The sequence below is a fragment of the Portunus trituberculatus genome, chromosome 30 (genome assembly GCF_017591435.1).
Source record: "Portunus trituberculatus isolate SZX2019 chromosome 30, ASM1759143v1, whole genome shotgun sequence".
Classification (NCBI taxonomy): Eukaryota; Metazoa; Arthropoda; class Malacostraca; order Decapoda; family Portunidae; genus Portunus; species Portunus trituberculatus.
The window spans coordinates 11,729,716-11,750,249 of record NC_059284.1 but is presented as its reverse complement, the minus strand read 5'-3'; the positions used below and the strand labels follow the sequence as shown (position 1 = coordinate 11,750,249).

The following is a 20,534-nucleotide window of genomic DNA, read 5'->3' as shown; positions in this document are numbered from 1 at the left end:
TTGTGTTTCGAATTATAGTCCTTTTTTAAATATGGTTAGTAATATTTTGCTTTTCTTCTGTACTTCGCGTCTGCCTCTCCTTATCTGTGTTTCTGAGGCGTACCTGGTGTTTGGAATGAAAGGTTTTGAATATGGTTACTAATGGTTTCTTCTGCTTTTCTTCTTTCTTTCCCAATTTTTTGTTCTAAACCTTTTGTGTTTGTAAGGAAAGTTTCTGAATGTATCTGTCTACAATTCCCTCTGTTTTGCTTTCTGTCTATTCTTTATGGGAACTTATTTGCTACATTTATCGTCTTTCTAATGTAGGTACTTCTCTGATCCCTTATTTGTGTGTTCGTGGCCTCTCTTGTTTGTAAGGAAAGTTTCTGAATGTATCTGTCTACAGTTCCCTCTGTTTTCCTTTCTGTCTATTCTTTGCGGGAACTGATTTGCTTCATTTCTCGTCTTTTTAATGTAGGTATTTCTCTGGTCCCTTATCTGTGTGTTCGTGGCCTCTCTTGTTTGTAAGGAGAGGTTTTGAACGTAGCTGTCTATAGTTCCTTCTACTTTACTTCTCATCTTAAGTAAAGTATTTGTGTTTTCGAAGCTTCTTTTGTGTTTGTATTAAAAAATTTTGAAGGTGCGGGTGTGTGTCTGTATGTGTTTCGTCTAGTTCACATATATTGCAACGATGCTATTATACTTGGTCAGTACAAGGATTACGATTAAATAGTTACGTTTGAGGCCTCTTTGTATGAGTATATTGAAAGGTTTCGAATGTGTGATTGTTCTTTTCTGGTTCGCCTCCCGTCTGTGGCAATGTTGATGGTATGCTTGCCTGGTTCTTGTTCATTACCGAGTTTATGGAATGTTCAGTGTGTGTCTGGCCCTGTTTTGTGTTTGTATTGAAATGCTTGGTGTGTATGTGTGAGTGTGTGTGTTGAGTCATGAAGGTGAGGTAACGTGAGGCAACACTCCTAATAAAACTTGTCTCGTTCCTGTCTGTTACGTGTGTCTGGGAGTGTTCGATGTATGGTCAGGTTATGTTGTGTATGTACGTAATGAAAACCTTCCAACGAGTGAGTGCGTTTAAGGAATCACTCTCTGCTCATACGTTTCTGTGACTTGGCCTTACTCGTAACAGGTTCTCGTGAATGTTCTGGAGTTTTCAAAGACGTTTTCATGATTCTGCACCATAAAAAAAAAAATAAAATAAAAGTATAATGATAATATGAAATAGACAAGTATAAATGAATACATAAACATACAAAAACTTAACCCCTTCAGTACTGGGACACATTTTTACCTTGAGATTTATGTACGATTGGACCATTTATTGAGATAAGGGTGGGTCTATGGAGGTCAGAAGATTAATGGCCACAGTCTTCACTATTTAAATCCACCATATAAGTTTCTGAAACCGTATAAAATCACCAAATAGTAAGCAGAATGAATATGGAAACGTGTCATGATACTGAAGAAGTTAGTAATCATCATGCGACACTGGAAAACTGACTGTGAGACACCAAAACGTTTCATTTAAGACTTGGCAACACACACACACACACACACACACACACACGAGACGACACTAAGACAAAAGAGTCAGTAAATGTCGTAATGTCCCTGAGAAGAGCAAAGGTTAGCCTAGTTTCATTACGTTCAAGTACTCGTCCAGTGTGATCATCCCCACCCCCACCCAGGGCGCCACGACGGCCACGCACTCCCTCTGGCGCCGCCTTGGGGGAGTGGATGCCTGTGGTAGTGGTGCGTATGTAGGCTATGTAGGTTAGCACGTGGTGGTGGTGATGGTGGTGGTGGTAGTAGTGGTGGCGGTGGCGGTGGATGATAATGATGTTCGGTTTTCTTTTTCGTTCATGTTATTATTGTTCTCTCTCTCTCTCTCTCTCTCTCTCTCTCTCTCTCTCTCTCTCTCTTAACACGTGGTGGTGATGGTGGTAGATGATAATGTAGTTTGAGTTCTTTTTTTCTTTTCCGTTCTTCATGATATTGTTCTCTCTCTCTCTCTCTCTCTCTCTCTCTCTCTCTCTCTCTCTCTCTCATACCAACATTATGCAAGAGATATTCCCTTTTCTTCACCCTTCCAAGCACTTCTTCACTGTAATTCCTTGCATAACCACCACATCGCACAACAAAGGACACACCGTAACAGTTCCCCTTAACTAACCTCGTAACCATCACACCATGTAACCCAACACACAGCAATAATAATCACAGCCTCCCTTGTCTCCCATTGCCATTCCTTTTATTGTGAGCCAGAGTCCTCTTACTTCGCCCAATATTCATAAACGACTAATTTTCAAGAACACAGAGATGATCAGTGGGATTCTCAAGTGTTTCTCCTGTTAATAATGTAGAAATCTTGTCAATATACTCCTAAAACCGTAAAAGCATCATTAAAACTCATGTAAATTTAGATAAAGCCATCTGATATAGTGGAGGTGAAGCACAGAAGTACTTGAAAATATGGTCCTTAGTGAAAAGCAGTGACACGAGTTGCTTTTATTACTACGTATGTGTGGAGCTTTAGTTACTACCACCACCATCACCACCCGCTGTCTCCACCACCGCTGTTTGTTTGTTCGTCCTTTTCAACCCTCCTCCCGCAGAGAGAGAGAGAGAGAGAGAGAGAGAGAGAGAGAGAGAACATGTGTGTAGGGTGAGATAAAACCGAAAGGAACTTTAAAAAAAAAAAAGGTGCGAATGGCTGAGAAAGAAAGGGAAGATAAATTGATGGAAAGGATAAGAAATAAAAAGAAGAAATGAAAGAGTGAAATAAGATGAAAAAAAAAAGTAATTCTCTTTCCTTCCCTCTCCTTGCTTTCCCTCACGCTAGGAGGATGTGAGATGTAAGATAATGTACTATTCATACGTATATCTTCCTCTTCCTTCCACTCCCTCTCTCCTTTCCCCGCCTCTTCATGTCGCCAAGAGGCAAGACAGCCCATATAAGGTTGCTAACATAAAAGCATGCGTAATGACTGACACACACACACACACACACACACACACACACACACACAGAGAGAGAGAGAGAGAGAGAGAGAGAGAGAGAGAGAGAGAGAGAGAGAGAGAGAGAGAGACCGACTTCCTGCAACATTTGGTTTCATATTTCATAATTACTCTCTCTCTCTCTCTCTCTCTCTCTCTCTCTCTAGTCAAAACAAACTGCAAAATACTAAACATTACCAGGAAAAAAAAGATGAATGAGACAACTCGAACACACACACACACACACACACACACACACACACACACACACACACACACACATTTTTCAACTCTGCTCTTTTCAATCCGTTAATGGCACGTGGTGAACTAAACACATTGATCATCCCGAGAGAGAGAGAGAGAGAGAGAGAGAGAGAGAGAGAGAGAGAGAGAGAGAGAACCGAGTCTAGAGTGAGAGGTAACGTTACGTACAGAACAATCTTACCATTTCACTCCGTCACTTCAACTAGAGTAAGCAAATTATACACTATAACAAAACCCACACTTCCCTTATGGACACAACTTCCCTGAAACAATCTAAGTAACACGTTGAGTGACTTTGAAAACCCATGAGTACTGCAGGAGCTGAGAAAAGGCTTGCAATATAGCCATACCATGCACACAAGGCAACAGTATACCCATGCGGTGAGTCAGACAGGCAGACACATAAAAGGGTTGCACGTTACCGTACCGAGTCAGTCACTCGAGAACTCCCAGTGGTGTTTCATACAAAAACTGTCGATATATTAATAGTACGGTGCATTATGGGAGGTTTAACTTTTATAACATCGTATTTAAGAGTGTTACCGCTGCATCTTAATGAGTTTTGATTTTTATAGATATTTCAGGAGCTAATTGATATGGTGCGCTCTGAGTTAGTTTGCAGTATAAATGAGTGTTTCAGTGTCATGTTACCAGTGTCTTAATCAGTAACAAAGGATGTCCGGTTATTTTAGCAGTGAATTGAGTGGTGTGTGGCTGTTCTGAACCCCTTCAATACAGACACTTTTTTTTTTTTTTTTTTAACTTGGGATTTGTAAGGTTAGATCATTTTACTTTACATTGCGAAAGGTCCATGGAAGTCAGAAGATCATTGGCCAGAAATATAAAATCACCAAATAGTAAGCGAAACGAATATGAGAACGCGTCATGGTACTGAAAGGGTTACACGTTCCGGTACTGTATCTGTTTTAAAGCTGTTATGGAAGTTACTGGGGTTTTCATGTGTCGGGTATTAGATTAACAGATTCTACTGGGAATGGGTTTTTTCAAGTGTTTTCGTGACTGAAGAAAACACAATATTGAAAGTTTAACAGGTTCTATAGAAAGTTACAAGGTTCTCAAGGATGTTTTGGTTCTATAGGATGCTGTTGGGATTTTCAAGTTTCAAGGCTCTTTTTCTAAGGGATCTCCGGATTTCAATGGTGTTTTTCGTGACATCCGTGATAGTCTAACAAGCTTTACTGGAAATGACTAAGATCTTCAAGGGCGTTTTTGTGATTCTTGTGATAAAAACAACAATTCTACATCACCAGCAGGGAAAACACTCATGAAAACCAAGACACATCATCTCAGTGGGCTTTTTATTGTCCCTACCGAGAAATGACAGTGTTGAGGCCTCGTGTAGGAGCAATAGTGACTTTCTACCTGTGTGCCTGTGTGCTTGTGTCGAGTGGTGTGGTGCAAGAAGGCAAAAGGTTAATGTTACTAGACCAGCGAATATTAATGATGTAAGATTGCTGTCGTAGGTAAATAAACGTTTGTCTCATTGTACAGGAAAGTTGTGAGTGGTTTACAATCGCGAACTGTCGAACGAACGAATGATTATTGCGCAATCTTACCGTAGCGAAATATACAAGGAAATAAAGTGATACAGTACGGAAAGCAAGAACTAAAGGAGGGAAAACGAAGGGAAAAGTGCGAACTGAGAAAAAAATAAACCTTTTTTGAAGCCAATATATGATAACGAAAAAAACAAACATATAAACCTGCAAAAACAAGTGACAATAAAAAAAGAAGAAAAAAATACTGCATAAACCATAACAGGTGAACGGAACAACAGGTGACAGGCGTAACAGAACAAGAGGCATTGATCTTGTATCGCCTTAAACACCTTCATTATGGTTCGCTGTTTGATCAAATCCCACAACCAGCGCTATTATCCCTCCAAAGTGGTAAGTAGTAGTAGTAGTAGTAGTAGTAGTAGTAGTAGTAGTAGTAGTAGTAGTAGTAGTTGTTGTTGTTGTTGTTGTTGTTGTTGTTGTTGTTGTTGTTGTTGTACAGTAGTAGTGCAAGAATGTTTTATAAAGCTATAGAAGAGAGAGAGAGAGAGAGAGAGAGAGAGAGAGAGAGAGAGAGAGAGAGAGAGAGAGAGAGAGAGAGAGAGAGAGCATTTAACTTCTAAAATGGAGCATAGGAATGAGGCTAAACACGACACGTCACGGAGGAAGAGATAAAGAGGGGAGGAAACCGAGAGAGGAGAGGGGGAATTCGGAGGAGGAGGAGGAGGAAGAAAGACAGGGGTAGGGGCGGGAGGCAAGAGGGGCGAGAGGGGGAAGAGGAGACGCGGAGGGAGAGAAAAAAGGCGCCGGAAATACGTATCCTCGACAAAAATAATAAACACAATATGAAATGCTACGTTGAGAATACATCATCAGCATTACTCACTCTTGAAAGATGCATGGGGGTCCCTTCAGTCTTCAAGTACCAACTCATAACCTTCCGATCCTTGACATCAATAAATTAATATGAAATGGCACGTTGAGAGGACATCATCAGCATTACTCACTCCTGAAAAATGCATGGAACTTTACTCACTCCTGAAAAATGCATGGGACCCTCCAGTCTTCAAGTACCATCTCATAACCTTCCGATCCTTAACATCAACAAATTAATAGGCCATGACGTCACTTCCTTACGTAGATTAGGACCCATTCCGTAACCTTTCGTCCTTATCTCACACAAGACAAGCTGTAGTAAGAGTTGCTTGTTGTATATGAGTGTGGTTTATAATATGGTTCTGGTGGAAGTTTAAAGACACGTGGTTGTGGATATTATTTGGTGTTTTCAAGGGATATTATGATCATGGTGGTAGTTTAAGAGGTTATTTAAGTTATTTATATTTTAGGGTTCCTGTATGATTCAATTAATAGACTCTAGTGGAAGTTGCTTGGTGTTTTCAAGAGTGATTTTATGATTCTAGTATTTCAAGAGATTATAGTTTAAGTTATTTGGGATTTTCAAGGATTCTTTTTACAGGCTGGTGTTTTTCAGTCTTTATGATTCTGGTGATTGTTAGGAGTCTATAGTTTATGATATTTGGGGATTTGAAGAGCTTTTTAATAAATCTAGCGTTAGTTTAACTCCTTCAGTACCATAACACGTTTCCATATTCCTTCTGGTTACTATTTGATAATTTTATACAGATTCAGAAACTCATGTGGGAGATTAAAATAGTGAAGACTGGTCATTAATCTTCTGACTTCCATATACCCTTCCTAATGTCAATAAAATCGTCTAATCATACACAAATCTCAAAGTAAAAATGTGTCCCAGTACTGAAGGCGTTAAGATGTTGAAGTCTGATTGCTGTAGGGAGTTATTTCGGGTTTACAAGGATGTTTTCGTGACTAGTAGTTAAACAATGATGCAGGGTCAGCACCAGCAAAAAGACTCACAAGAACACGGCTAATCGTCTCCGTAACCTTTGATAAGTGATGAGAATAGCGTGAAGAGGACGCAATGAATAGAAACAGAAGGGAAAAAGTTCACATGAGCGGCTGATCCTACTACACAGAGGGAATAAGGGTGGGTGTATGAAGAGAATAACGCCCCGAGGTGGTGGGCGGTGGGTGGTGATGGCGCTGGTGTTGTTATCAAGTGATGAGGTCTCCAGAAGAGTATCCTGACTCACTGCTCCTCTTACTTCCTCCCTTATTCACGCAGGTATGTAATCTTGCTTGACTCATGCTTCTATATTTACAGCTTACTCCATTATTTCACTCGTTCATACTTGTATAGTTGTCTTCACTCTTATTTCATTCATTCACGTGTATGCAGCATTTTCATTCATCACGTAGCCTATTCACTCATTCACGCTTACAGGCCACTAACTCACTCACTTACGCTGTTTATAAGGTATCAGTATATCACTTATTTATCTATTTCACTACTCATTAATCTATTCATTCACGCATACATCCATTTATTTATTTATTTATGTTTATGTAAGAGGGAGGAAAACTGACCAAGGACAACAACAAAAAGCCCACTCAGTCGCCAATCCCATTACAGATTTGAAAGCTTAAGGAGAGGGATAAATGTCTTGAAACCACCCCCTCGCTTACTCACACTAATATCCTTAATTTTATCCATTACTCACTATCACTCACCTATGCAACCACTTACTCTATACAATGCCTCACTCACTCATGAATTCAGTGCCACTGTTCATTCACCCCATGACATTCCGTTAACTCACTGCCACTCACTCATCCACTCACTCAAACTCAGTCGTCTTAAACCGGAATAGCAACTAGAGGAAGCTGTAAAAAGTTCCCTCGTTTGACATTCACTACGGCCTGTGTTGTGTTGTGCTGCGTCCTACAATGTGACAAGACACACTCTCTCTCTCTCTCTCTCTCTCTCTCTCTCTTAGTTGGGTTCTTGCCTGATTTTACTCGTTGAATTTAGAGGTTTTGTGTTAAATTGTCACTGGAATCACGAGAACGTCTGAAAAACCTTAACTTCTATTTGACAGTTAAGATAATCAGGAAAGACGCAGGAACGTTTAGTAACAGTCAAGATAAGACATAAAAATAATGGGTTCAAGGTTGATGAAGTTCGAATAGGTCTCTAACACAAAAGTCATGTTGTTAGAGTAGACAAATTTCTAAATACGGATGCTAAGTAGAAATCGAAAGGCATGGCATTTCACAGGGACGCCTATTAGGTTTTTTTTTTTTTTTTTTTTTTTGCAAGAGGGGAAACTGGCCAAGGGCAACAAAAATGTATAAAAAAAAGGCCCTCTTGATTGCCAATTCCCTTAAGGATAAGTAAAGTTAGCCAAAAGTATGGGAAAAATGTCTTGAAACCTCACTCTTAAAAGAAGTAGAAAGATGGAAATACAGAAGCAAGCAGGGAGTTATGAATGATTGAAAGTACTGATTAACTCTTGCACCTTTTTTTTTCCTGCAATACAGACTGCTTGAAGTGAATATACATAGCAACCACACACACAAACACGCTTATTACATCAAGCAGGCCAGGGCAAGTGAGTCAATCGTACACCCGCAGGAGGAAGCGGTCAAATCCCCAAGGTCACTCAGGAAAAACCCAGAACAAAACTAAACACATCGCGTCTTGTTTGCTGCACACTCCCAAAAATCAACTCAGATGGTAAAAAATAGTTCCTGGTGATACGCTACACCACCCGAGTGAAAAGACATGTATATTTGTGTACTTACAGAAGGAGTAACAGAGTGGTGATGGATTGGTGACGCCTCGCACGTGTTTGGGGAATCACTCTTGATAGGGCTGTACCAAAACACAAAACAAGAACACTGATTCAACTTAATATCTTATTTGGAGCTATTTCTTGATTTTCTTATGTGTTTTATTTGCTTTTAGTCATGTTTGTGTGTTTTTTTTTTATTTCTTTATGTGTGTTTGTTTGTTTGTTCATTATCATTTATCTACTATTTTTCTCTTCTGTCGCTCGCCTATGATCATCTACAATATTTCAGACATTTCTTACACCACAGTAGACTTTTTAAATAATTATGTAACCTATAAAGGCAACTCTCTCTCTCTCTCTCTCTCTCTCTCTCTCAAGGAATTTTAGCAGTACTACAAGGACGACCATTGCAGTTAAAGGATAAAGAAATGGATAAGAAAAGAAGTAAACTCAAGGATGCGTATAATTATGTAGCAAGGCAGTAAATAAGTCACAAATGCAATAAAGTTAACTCAAGCTAAGACTGAGGCAAAATTTAATACAAGGATGTGAGTGATGGTATAGCTGAAAATCACAATCTAAGTGGCTGTTTATATAGGCTAGTTTGACTTCTTTAGCTGGCAAAGGTCTAACTATTCTTAATTTCTTACTCTTCCAGAATGATGACGCCGAGGGAATGTGCAACAGCGTGGCGTCCCTGGAGCCTGACCCGCGATACTCCGGCTGCTGCTCTAATATCTTCCGTCCTGGTCGCGTGGTGAGGGATCTCGTGGTGGGCGGCCTCGTGGTGCTGGGCCTGGCGGTGGTCGTCGCTGTGGTGTTCGTGGTGTGCTACTTTTTCATCCCTGGTATGTAAAGGAGTGTTTTCTCTCCAGCTTTGTCCTTTTGCTTGTCTTTATGTTTAGCTCCGAGCTCGTTTATCACCCATGCTTCGCTTCGGCATATGTTCCTAAACGTTTCAGTATCTCATCTTGACTTTTGGTTGTTATGGAGGTTAATTGGGTTACTCACTATGAATAACTAAGAAAATAATATAAATAACCACCCATAAGTACCCAACTGATCACCTCTGATGAGGGAGAGAAGCAAACGTTTAAGAATGTGAGCATTTAAGAGATCTTCCCTCTGCAGTCAAACCCGATGGTGAGTCGCCCTTGCTGGGGGAGGAGAGTGCCTTCCATGGGGTGCCATATGAAGCAGAGATCAACCACAACAACATCAATGAAGTGGTATTCCGAAATAGCACCAGATATGATGTAGATCCCATGCTAGAGAGGATCAAGGAAGCCGAACACGACGATCACGGCCACCATCACGACCACGACCACCACCATGACCACGACCACCACCATGACCACGACCACGACCATGACCACGACCACGACCACGAGGGTCACAGCCACGACCACGACCACGAGCACCACCATGTTGGCCCCGTCCCTGAGCCAGAGTCCGAGCCTGAACCAGAGGCAGAAGCTGAACCAGAACCAGAACCAGAGCCAACTGGAGAGCCTGAGCCAGAACCAGAGGCGGAGTCCACAGCTGAGCCAGAACCTGAGGCCACTGCTGAGCCAGAACCAGAGCCTGAGTCAGACCACACTCACGCTGAAATGGATCATGAACATGGACCAGTAACTCATGACCACACCCATCCTGAAATGGACCACGATCACACCCATCCTGAAATGGACCACGACCACACACACCCTGAAATGGGCCAGGAACACACTCATGAACATGGACCAGTAACCCACGACCACACCCACCCTGAAATGGACCACGACCATACCCACCCTGAAATGGACCACGATCACACACACCCTGAAATGGACCACGATCACACTCACCCTGCTGAAGGCACACTGGAGGCTGCAGAACCCCAATGTAAGCACTGCCTGCTACAGTACACACCTTCAAGCATGACCTTTACCCTCAGCTTTTCCTTACAATCCCCTACTTTTTTTTCAGTTTTGTATCACGTTCCCTCATAAGATTCAAGTATTCAGTCGTTTAAGGAAAAGCTGGCTGTGGTGCTTGACTTGCATGCTTTCTGCTCTTCTGTGCTTTAGTAAATATATCCCTGAAGCTACCAAGGATCAGGGTACGGTACTTACACTACTCTTCCGCCCTCCAGTGCACCCTGTCCCTGAAGCATCTGAGTCTGAGGTGACCCGTGTTCCCGCCACTGAGGTAGAGGAGGGAAGTTTGCCTCCTCTCATTGAACTCTTCAGCCAAAAGACCCCTGTTGAGGAGACAGCACCTGAGGGTTCTGAGGGTACCTTGAAGGAGCTGGTTGTCCCACACGAACACACTCATGAGGAAGAGGCACATGCTGAGCCTCACCCTGATGTCCTCTCCCCAGCAGAAGAGACTCAGGGCATCACTGAAGAAGTGCCTCAGGGTAAGAAATGTTAAAGGAGACATTAATTTTTTCAATACTTGACTTCCACTACCTGCCATACACCTTGTAGTGAGTTGTTAGCATTTCACCTCACTGTTTTCATGCATGTTTAACTAATGACAGTGACTTTGATTAATAACAGTGCACAGTCTTTCCAGTTGTGTCCAGTTTATGATTCTGTATTTATTTTAGTATGGAAAGTTTTTTTTTTTTTCATGCCTACAAATGTAATGTGAGAAAATGTCCATGTACTGTGCCAGAAATCTCCCTGACATATCAGGATGGGAAGAAAGTTGATAAAGAAAATTGTCCGAGTCACTCAGAGAAGAAAATCTGTGAAATTCAGGCATCACAGAGAACATCTTTGAGGAGGGAAATGTATAGGAGCTAATTTGTACATTGATATTCTTACTTGACCACACTGTCTTTTTGCAGGGAAGTGTCAGCCACGGCAGCTGGAGATGTGCAGTGACCTCCCACACACACTGACAGGCTTCCCTAACTGGGCTGGAGATCAGACTGAGGAGGACATGCAGCAGACATCTCTTCCCTTCCTGCGGGTGAGTCAGGAAGCAGCATAGCAGAACACCACCACTCACCACCACACACCACACAACTCAGAGTGCATTACAGACATTGCCTTTCTTTTACTGGATGAGTATTAGTGTACTGAACATATACCAATGATAGGCATAGAATTTCTCATTGCATTCAGAGTCTAAGATTAATAGTTGAGTTGTATTATAGTAATTAGTAGCTACATCTTTCTGAATGATACAAATAGCTTTGTTGTAAGATCAATGAAATGTTGAAGAGGAATCTTTAACCCAGCCATCACTCACCCTGCAGGATGTGATTGTGAGGTCCAGGTGCTCCCCAAGGGCAAAGGAATACTCCTGTGCCATCCTGGAGCCTCCCTGCACCCCTGACGGCACCATCCTGCCTCCCTGCAGGACTTTCTGCAAATGTAAGTAAAAGTGTTGCAGGGGCATGCTGGTGCTCCTGTGTAGGAGACTCCCTGCTGTGTCACACTCTCTCATCTAATTTTTTTGACTGAAACAAGAATGAAATACAGAATTAAAACATTTTACACTAAACATTATTGCTGTTATGTTTAATGAAGATAAACAAGTCATCTTAACATTCCATAGAACTTTTAATGTATATTTGAATTGTGAAGGGACTAGCACCTGTGGCCACAAATATGAGAATGATAAGTGAGCCACGGCCACTTTGGGTCTCTGTGGTAGCAGGAAGTACACTGAGGGTTAGTGGTGTGGGCCTGACCTGATCTTTGCCTCCCAGCTGTGGCCGCCACCTGCCAGGAGTTCATCACCTCCAGGTTCAGCCTCAGCAGCGCCTTCGACTGTGAGCAGTTCCCAGACTCCTCCGACCCCAACGTGTGCTTTGACCTCACTCAGGGTAAGTACTCTACCTCCCCTCAACTTCCCTTTCCCTTCACCCCATAGGGCCTAGGTCATATCCCTTCCTTTCCGTACAGTCACTCTCCCTCTCCACCACATTCCTCCAGTCACATTCCCCTCACCAAGTCCTGCCTGCTTCTCCCCCCTTGTTGCTTTCCATTCCCTGCTGTCAAGGATGTCTGCTTGGCACTGCTTGCCACTGTCTCTCCAGGGATGTTCTCCTGCTCTTATTTTGCTGGTGGATATTTGGAGTTGTACAGGTTTTGGAGTAGTTATTGCTTTTTGCTGCTATTAGCTATTTGCCTTTTATTATATTATATGAATTTCTTGGTAGTGAGAATGCAATCCCTCCTCCTGTGATCAGAAAATAGTGCTTCTAGTCTCTCTCTCTATCCAAAAGACATCATTAAGTACTGTCTGGTCTCTGATTGTGTTATCATCCAAGTCTTTAATGGGTGACCCTGGCAAAGTATTACTTCATGTTCACATAATGCAGAAAAATATAAGAATTAAACATATCATACTTAAGGTTAAGACAACAGTACAGAATGCATTGTAAATATACATGAATCACACATACTGTACCATTCACTACATCACATTGTAAGGTAAGACTCAGAAATTTTGGTGCACACTTAGGAACATTAAGACGGGGAAACAGCTAATGTGTGACGGCTTCTACTACCAATAACTAATGTGCCGTGAAGCCGGCAGGTGAGGCACACACCAAATGTTGTTCAGATTGATCAACCTAACATCTACTTGCTGTAATGCACATCTAATCTTGGTTTTCATGAGAGTGTGAGTTGAAGAGATGGAGAAAGTGAACATTGTCATTGAGTGGAGTGTTTTACTTCTTCACTGAACAATTATCAGTATGAATCAAATGATCTTAATTGTTGTATATGTGAGCTGCTAACACCCACACACTGAGTTAATGTACCTAAAGCAAAACATTAACCTGCCATGGCACACACTGCTTTATATTGATAGTAAATGAACACTAACCATAGTGATATAAAAATTGTAAGAGAAACTGCTGAGTGTCAATCTTTATGAACTGAGTCAAGGAAGAGGAGATACACATAATATTTGCACAACATCTCAGGAGTTATTTTCAAATGGTTGATACATGAAACGGGGAGTTGAGCTCAGTAAACACGGGATACACTCGGCACTAACTCAGACCTGCAGGGCAAGTCCACCTTTACCTTGTGGGGGACTCGGGGCAGTGGTGGTTCATGTTGGGTTATGGGAACGGTGTGTTTATGCAGAGCCTTGCCTGGGTCTGGAGCACCGGTGTGGGGACGGCCGCTGTGTGGCCAAGAGGCTGGTCTGTGACGGCCACTTGGACTGTCTTGACCGTTCAGATGAGGCCGCCTGTCCTGGCCAAGGCTCAGGTCAGTCCTGGCACCCTTAGAAGTGTGTACCTGTATCCAAAAATATTGTAGTGATGTCCTCCACTGACCATCACATTGACATGTTCCTAAACTCACCACTGATAATCTGTTGTGTAGTTTGTACATAGCCTAGCTGTGCTTTCCACCATCAGACACCTGCACGACATTGTTAGATGCTGCACTGTGTAGATAACATTCCTAAACTATAGATAAGCTTAGTGGCATTGGCTCGAATGGAGCTGCAGTAGACAGCATGAATGAGTGAGGTGTGTAAGTGCATGAGTAATTACAGTATCGCATGGTCTGCCTCCCTGCACCTCCTCCTGTCATCCCTCATTGCTCATCTGATTGCCTTTGCCTCACCTCCCTCATCTTTGATCCTCACCCTACTCATATGCTACCTGTGGATGTCGTATTAATTCTATTTATGCATTGTGTTCTGTATTTGTAATAGATATCATAATGTGATAGAAATTGTAAATATTGAATCTTGATAGCATGTACTGTAAATAATGTTTTCTTACTAGTAACCTAACTCATCTAGCACCTTAACAGTCCTGAGCAGCACGTCATCCCTCGGCCAGCCTGTGTGGCGGCCGGGAAGGGGATGTGCACTCAGTGCATGGCCATGTTGACCCACACCTCATCCTTATAAGACATGTGTCCAAAATGTGATTTTTCACTGAGTGTGTGTTTAGTAAAGAAATAGTTGAAATAAAGGTGTGATGCCAACCTGGCCTTGCATCAATGTACAGTATTTGCAATATATGTTAGTATTGTAGCTTTCATTGTGCAGACTGTTACTGCACAGCCTCAGGCACACATTGGTCTAGCAACATCTCTATTCTATATCAAGGTAGACCCAACCTATTCAAGCTATAGCATAATGCATTAATATACAGAGTAGTAGTCAGTAACAGTCTGCATGATGGCGAGTAGTAATAACAAACCCCACGACCGCATGTTGATGTGACTCACTAACATGACATACAGCCGAGGGCGAGGAGCTGCAACAAACAGGCCCCACCTCCACCCCCCACCTCCCCGATGCTCCTCACCATGGCATCGCTAACGAAGACTTCCCAAACTCTCCTCTTGATCCCCACACATTCCCAAGTGAGGCTCAGACAGACTCTGATCAATCACACGGAGCCACACAGAGCCACGTAGTCTCGGAGGGTGATGTGCCAGCCTTGGTGCCCCAGGGCGAGGATTACTATCCTGATAACCCACAGGAGGGTGTCAGCAATGTGGCTTTGAATGCCAACAGTCCTGTTGAATATCCAAATGATTTCACTGAGCCTCAGCTTCCCACCACACTGCCCAATGATGCTGCTCTGAAGCCTTCCTCCGATCGTGGGAGCTTTGCTCCTCCTCCTGCTGCTGAGGAGTCCTGTGGTCAGGATGAGTTTGGGTGTGTGGATGGGTTAGCCTGCTTGCCCTCAGAGGCTGTGTGTGATGGCATCCCGCAGTGTGGCGATGGGTCGGATGAAGGAGACTGTCAACGTGTGGGTGAGTCTCCTGGAACCTTCACTTCCCAGCCTCTCCTTCCTCAATCCTTGGTTCATTTGGGACTGTCTCTCAGTAAACGTTGAAAAGGTTCTCTCTCTCTTGCATCATGAGACTCTCTTCCTGTGGACTGCTGGCTGCACTCCATGACCTTCCCACACTTCTCAGAGACTGCATTACTGACCTCTTGACCAAATATAAAACCACTTCTTTAAATTGTCTTAAGACTGTGACAGGTAAATTGTGTTCATGAATAGACATAGACATTTTTTTGTGGAGTTGAGTAAATTTGTTCATGAAGCAATTAGTTATCTGATTAAATATCTTAATGATTAATATTGCTCTGAAGGTAAATATTCTACTTTCACTTCCCTTAATGACCTTGACCTGCCCACTCTGCCTTAGGGTGCAACACGGGAGAATTCCAGTGTGCCACCACCGGCCAGTGTGTCCCTGAATCGTGGGTGTGTGACGGGACTGATGACTGCAAAGACAATTCTGACGAGACTGACTGTGATCTGCCCCCACTCCAGGAGCCCCCATCATCCCATGCTGAGGGGGCACCTACCCTTGAGAATCTTGCTCCCTTGGGGCTGTTCCCCCTCCCTGGGGGACACCTCCAGGACGTTTATGGAGGCGAGGAATACAGTTTCAACAAGTTTGGAGGAGGAGATTCCTTTCTTGATAACGGCAGTGATGGATTTCCACCCGTTGGTGTATCTAATGGAATAAATGGGTCACACACGAGAGATTATGCCAGAGAACTGTTCTCAGGAGAAAGTGACGAGGGCACATTTGTCGCAGCCCAGGAAGCTCTAGTGAGCTTGCTAGACTCTGGGAGGAACACCCAGGAAGACCCACAGGACAGAGAGGCATTCCAGACTGACACTGGAGACTCAGAGCCTGGCCAGGAAGGAGCCAGCGAACTAGAAAGCATTCGTGTTAAGGACTTTGAAGGATATGAGTCAGGGCTGCCTTTTGATAGCCAAGTGCAGGAGTTCCCACAGCAGCCCTACCATAGTGACACCACTGTGCACGACTTCCCTCAAAACCCTCCTGCACAGCCTGAATTTACCCGGCCTGACTATCCTGAAAACCCTGTACAGCCTGACTATCTTGAAAACCCTGTCCAGCCTGACTTCCCTGTAAACTCTGCTGTGCCTGAATTTGGCCAGGCAGACTATCCAGAAAGCCCTGCCCAGCCTGACTACCCTGTAAACTCTGCCCAGCCTGAATTTGGCCAGGCAGACTATCCAGAAAACCCTGCCCAACCTGACTACCCTGTAAACTCTGCCCAGCCTGAATTTGGCAAACCTGACTATCCAGAAAACCCAGCCCAGCCTGAATTTGGCCTGTCTGACTATCCTGAAAACCCAAATCAGGCTGGGTACTCATCCCATGCCTTCCCTGAGGACACCTACCAGGACAACCACCAGCCTGACCTCGCCTCTGATAGTTTTCCTGACAGTCCTGACCAGTTTGATGAGACACAGGAGGACGAACACACCCACACTGTTCCTGATCAATCCCAGAATTATGACGTGCTCAGCCAGCCACCTTATTATGACAACTTTGGACAGGTTAGTGATCATAGCCAGCCTCCTCCAGTTCAGGATAAGCCTCAGTCAATAGCAGAGGATGAAACACGGCCTTCCTTCAGAGAGCTTCCTTCAGAAATACGCTACAACCACCCTCAGCTCTTGGCACCAGGAGAATCTGACACTATACCAGAGGAAGCACCACAGGAGGCATTATCAGATTATACCAACACAGAGGAGGTTGTTATTGAGGCCATGGGCAGTGAACCCATAGAAACACTCCGGGACCATACCCCTCAGGAACACCCCCTGTTGGAATATGAGGATGAGACTTCCTACTCCCCTTACCAGCCACTCCCTGCAGATTTCCCTCAGGCAGCCAACAGCCCCACCTCTCCACAGGATGATCAGACACCACCACCACCACCTCCTGCACACCAGAACCAAGAGCACAGTGAAGAAGAGAGTGTGCCAGAGTCTGTGTTGGATGAAGACCTTGAGAATGGCAGGGAGTCAGAGCAAATCCTGAAGTCCATTGACATTGCTTTGCCTGTTATTGATTATGATGACATCCCTGACACTCCCTCCACACCCACCACCACCACCACTGCTGCCCCCACACCCAACAGAGGCAAGAGGCTAAGAGGCAGCACACGGTTTGGCTATTCCCGTCGCCCCTTCACCCGCAGACCCTCGTCCACCACCCTGAGGACCAGCCCACCAACCAGTGCTCGCCCAGGTCCACAGCCAACTGCCTCTTCCTTCCTCTCACGCCTTCAGAAGTGGCGCACTTCCCGCATTCCGTCGTATGAGTCACTGCGAACGCCGGCAGCAAAGGAACGCATGGACACTGAGGAAGATGGAGAAGAGGAGTCTGTTGGTGGTGTCAGAGTGTCTCCAAGGCCAAGAGTGCCACCATTCCGACGAGGCAGTAATGGTCCAAGGCCCTATGCTGCCAGACCTACACTGAGGACCTCCAGGATAGATTCAATCCCTGGAAGCTTCTCCCAGGAATTCCTGAAGGAGGGAGTGCAACCAGAGAGCACCTTTGCCTCACTGGAACAGGCTGAAGGCAACAATCAGGAAGATGAAGAAGACAGTGAACTTGCTGCCTCAGTACTTGCTGCTGTCCACATTACAGCACCGACACAGCGCACAACACAGTGGCACCCTCCACCACGCATGTACCGCCAAGACTTTAGGAGAGACAACCTGGAGTTACAGAGGACTCGCTACAACACAAGAAGAACTCTGCGGACAGGAGACGAGATTAGTGATTACGTGGGAGAGGAGAGAGACGAACGCGTGGCAGAAGCACCTCAGTTTAGCTATGCCTCTGAGATACCTGACTACAGCTCTTCAGACTATGCCTCCCCAGACTACCAAATGCATGCCTCAAATTACCCTTCATAAGTGATAACCCAAAGATAATAACCTGAGGGCATCAGCAACACACCTCAGCAGACAGTAGTGTATGTATTGTCGCTTGTATGCCTGTTGAGTCTGTCCATTCATTATTTGCCTCAGTGTTGCTCTGGAATGTAATGTAGAAAGTAATAGTAACTAACATGACTAAAGTTTGCTGCATAGTTTAGCATCACTGATTACTGCATGTATTAGACTACTTAATGATTGACCATACATAAGGCAATAGTAAGTAAAATGATAGGATTATGCCCTTTATTCTTAAGCTTGTCAGTATCTCATCTCGGCAATTTTTAACAGGCTGCAGTGGAGGTTATTCAGGTTTTTTGAAGGGTGATTTTGTGAATTCTGAATCAACATCAGGAAAATTACACCTATAAGAATCTGACCAATGATCCTTGAAGCCTCTGAAAATAGTCTGGGAAAGAATTAAGTGCTTCAGAATATGGGAATAGAAAACTAACCCTAACAAAGATAGTAATATAAAAACTTAATCCCTTCAATACTGGGACACATTTTTACCCGAGTTTTGTGTACGATTAGACCATTTTATTGACATTAGGAAAGGTCTGTGGAGGGCAGAAGATTAATGGCCAGTCTTCACTTTTCTAATCCCCACATAACTATCTGAAGCTGTATAACATCACCAAATAGTCACTAGAATGAATATGAAATTGCATCATGGTACTGAAGGGGTTAAAAGCAACCATTAACACATCCCACAGCATAACAGGAACACAAGAAAATCAAAGCTAACACATGACTAAAACATTTCATACCCCAACAGACAGCGCCTCAGAGGACAACAATGCAACATCAGTGACTCCAGCACCCGAGGAGGCAGTGGAGGTGACAGAACCCATCCTGGAGGAGACCACAACCCTCCCTGTGGAATCTGAGACCATCACTGCACCACCTTGCCCTGAGCTGCAGTGTTTGGATGGAACCTGCATCTCTCTGTCCCAAGTGAATGATGGGGTGGTGGATTGTCCTGAGGGTATTGATGAGGAGGACTTTGGCAGTCTTATTTAAATGAATGAGTGTTTTGATGGATGTGTATTTTGATCACCCTGAGTGCTTTAAATTGTTCTGAATTCATATGGTGGTGTGTTTTGATGTGCCTTCAGATTTTTTTAATGGGTATGTGTAAAATTGTGCCTTAATTATCTATGTATTATTTTTTGTCATGCCAGTTTTATTTACTTATTTTCAGTGGTTGACATCTTTTATTTAGGTACAATTCGAGAGTGGTCAATGTTAGATAACTAAAACCTACATCATGAATTTGGATCTAACATGTAAGTTTTTCATCTGTTCAAGTCTACACACACCAATTTTATACTTTTTTTATTGATATTTTGTTTAATATCTGAATGTATCATTTAAATTTGAATAAGATGACAAAATGGTGCCGAGCTTTTTTGAGCATTATATTTTTTATCATGATAGTATTTTGATGTATTTAGTTATATACACCTATTTTATTTGTCTATTTCTATTTATTGTTTGTCTGTTTAAACTTAGGAACTTTTCAAGGCATCTATTTTGAAGTTGTTACATTCTTCAAACAATTTCCATCTTAGACTTAATCTATGAAAATATAATGAGTAATTTGCAATGATAGAAACAATCATTGAATGTGAACAACAGGAATCATGCATCTTGATGTCCTAAAAGCCCACAAAGCAAACAAACATAGTGGTGCTTTACACTCTATAATAACGTTGTATATCTTTCATAGTACTTCATACTTTACACTATTATACTACAATGAAATTATTTTTATTGATGTAAAAATTTAGCTCCTACATACTTCCTAACCCTCATGTTAGTCTTCTGTACATAGTTTAGTCTATATAAGTGAACCTGTCTCTTCTTTCTAACTTTCACAAACCAAATAACAGTACGAGTATAGATAAACTTAGTGAAACTTCCCCAAGAGTTGTGAAAAAGGTTGTTTGCTGGTCACAGCTGATATCGAAAAAGAAGGCAGTTATTTTATTTATTTATTTATATCCACAAGTATATGTATATGCTGTTCCGATGGCTTTGTATAGCAGCGACATAACCTTCAGTTTTCATCCTGGTTTGTTGGGAATGTTTTATGAATTCATTTTGTACATTATTCATTCTAAATTTAGGAAACAAATTATTCTCATCAAAAGCTATAACAATTTCTAGAATCACACGTTTACTGTAACACTTGTACCTCAGCTGTATTCCACCCTTCCCTGCAGTGGGAGTCAGTGGAGGAGGTGTGGGCCATGACGAATGGTGTGTAGACAGTAGTGTGTGATGCTGCACCCAATATATCTCACTGATCCATCCACTAATAATTATTACTCCCAAACTCCATTAAATGATTCAGAATGGAGTAAGTAAATGGATAAC

The 20,534-nt window shown here is 42.9% G+C and overlaps 1 protein-coding gene across 1 annotated transcript; it reads left to right on the top strand.

The window, feature by feature from the left end:
• Positions 1-3,680: 3,680 nt before the first annotated feature.
• LOC123510865 lies at positions 3,681-19,070 on the top strand. Its single transcript, XM_045266307.1, has 13 exons — positions 3,681-3,743; positions 4,768-5,165; positions 9,105-9,294; positions 9,578-10,330; positions 10,581-10,847; positions 11,283-11,407; positions 11,697-11,814; positions 12,153-12,269; positions 13,546-13,671; positions 14,427-14,527; positions 14,661-15,183; positions 15,586-18,190; positions 18,931-19,070. Exons 2-12 carry the CDS (start codon positions 5,112-5,114, stop codon positions 18,129-18,131), a joined length of 4,920 nt encoding a protein of 1,639 aa, XP_045122242.1. The 5' UTR covers positions 3,681-3,743; positions 4,768-5,111; the 3' UTR covers positions 18,132-18,190; positions 18,931-19,070.
• The last annotated feature ends 1,464 nt before the right edge of the window (positions 19,071-20,534 follow it).

Coding starts and splice junctions, on each gene's coding strand:
- LOC123510865 (XM_045266307.1), top strand. CDS start 5,112: ATGGTTCGCTGTTTGATCAAATCCCACAACCAGCGCTATTATCCCTCC. Junction 12,270..13,545: donor GTGCTTTGACCTCACTCAGG/GTAAGTACTCTA, acceptor GTGTTTATGCAG/AGCCTTGCCTGGGTCTGGAG. Junction 14,528..14,660: donor CATCTCTATTCTATATCAAG/GTAGACCCAACC, acceptor CTAACATGACAT/ACAGCCGAGGGCGAGGAGCT.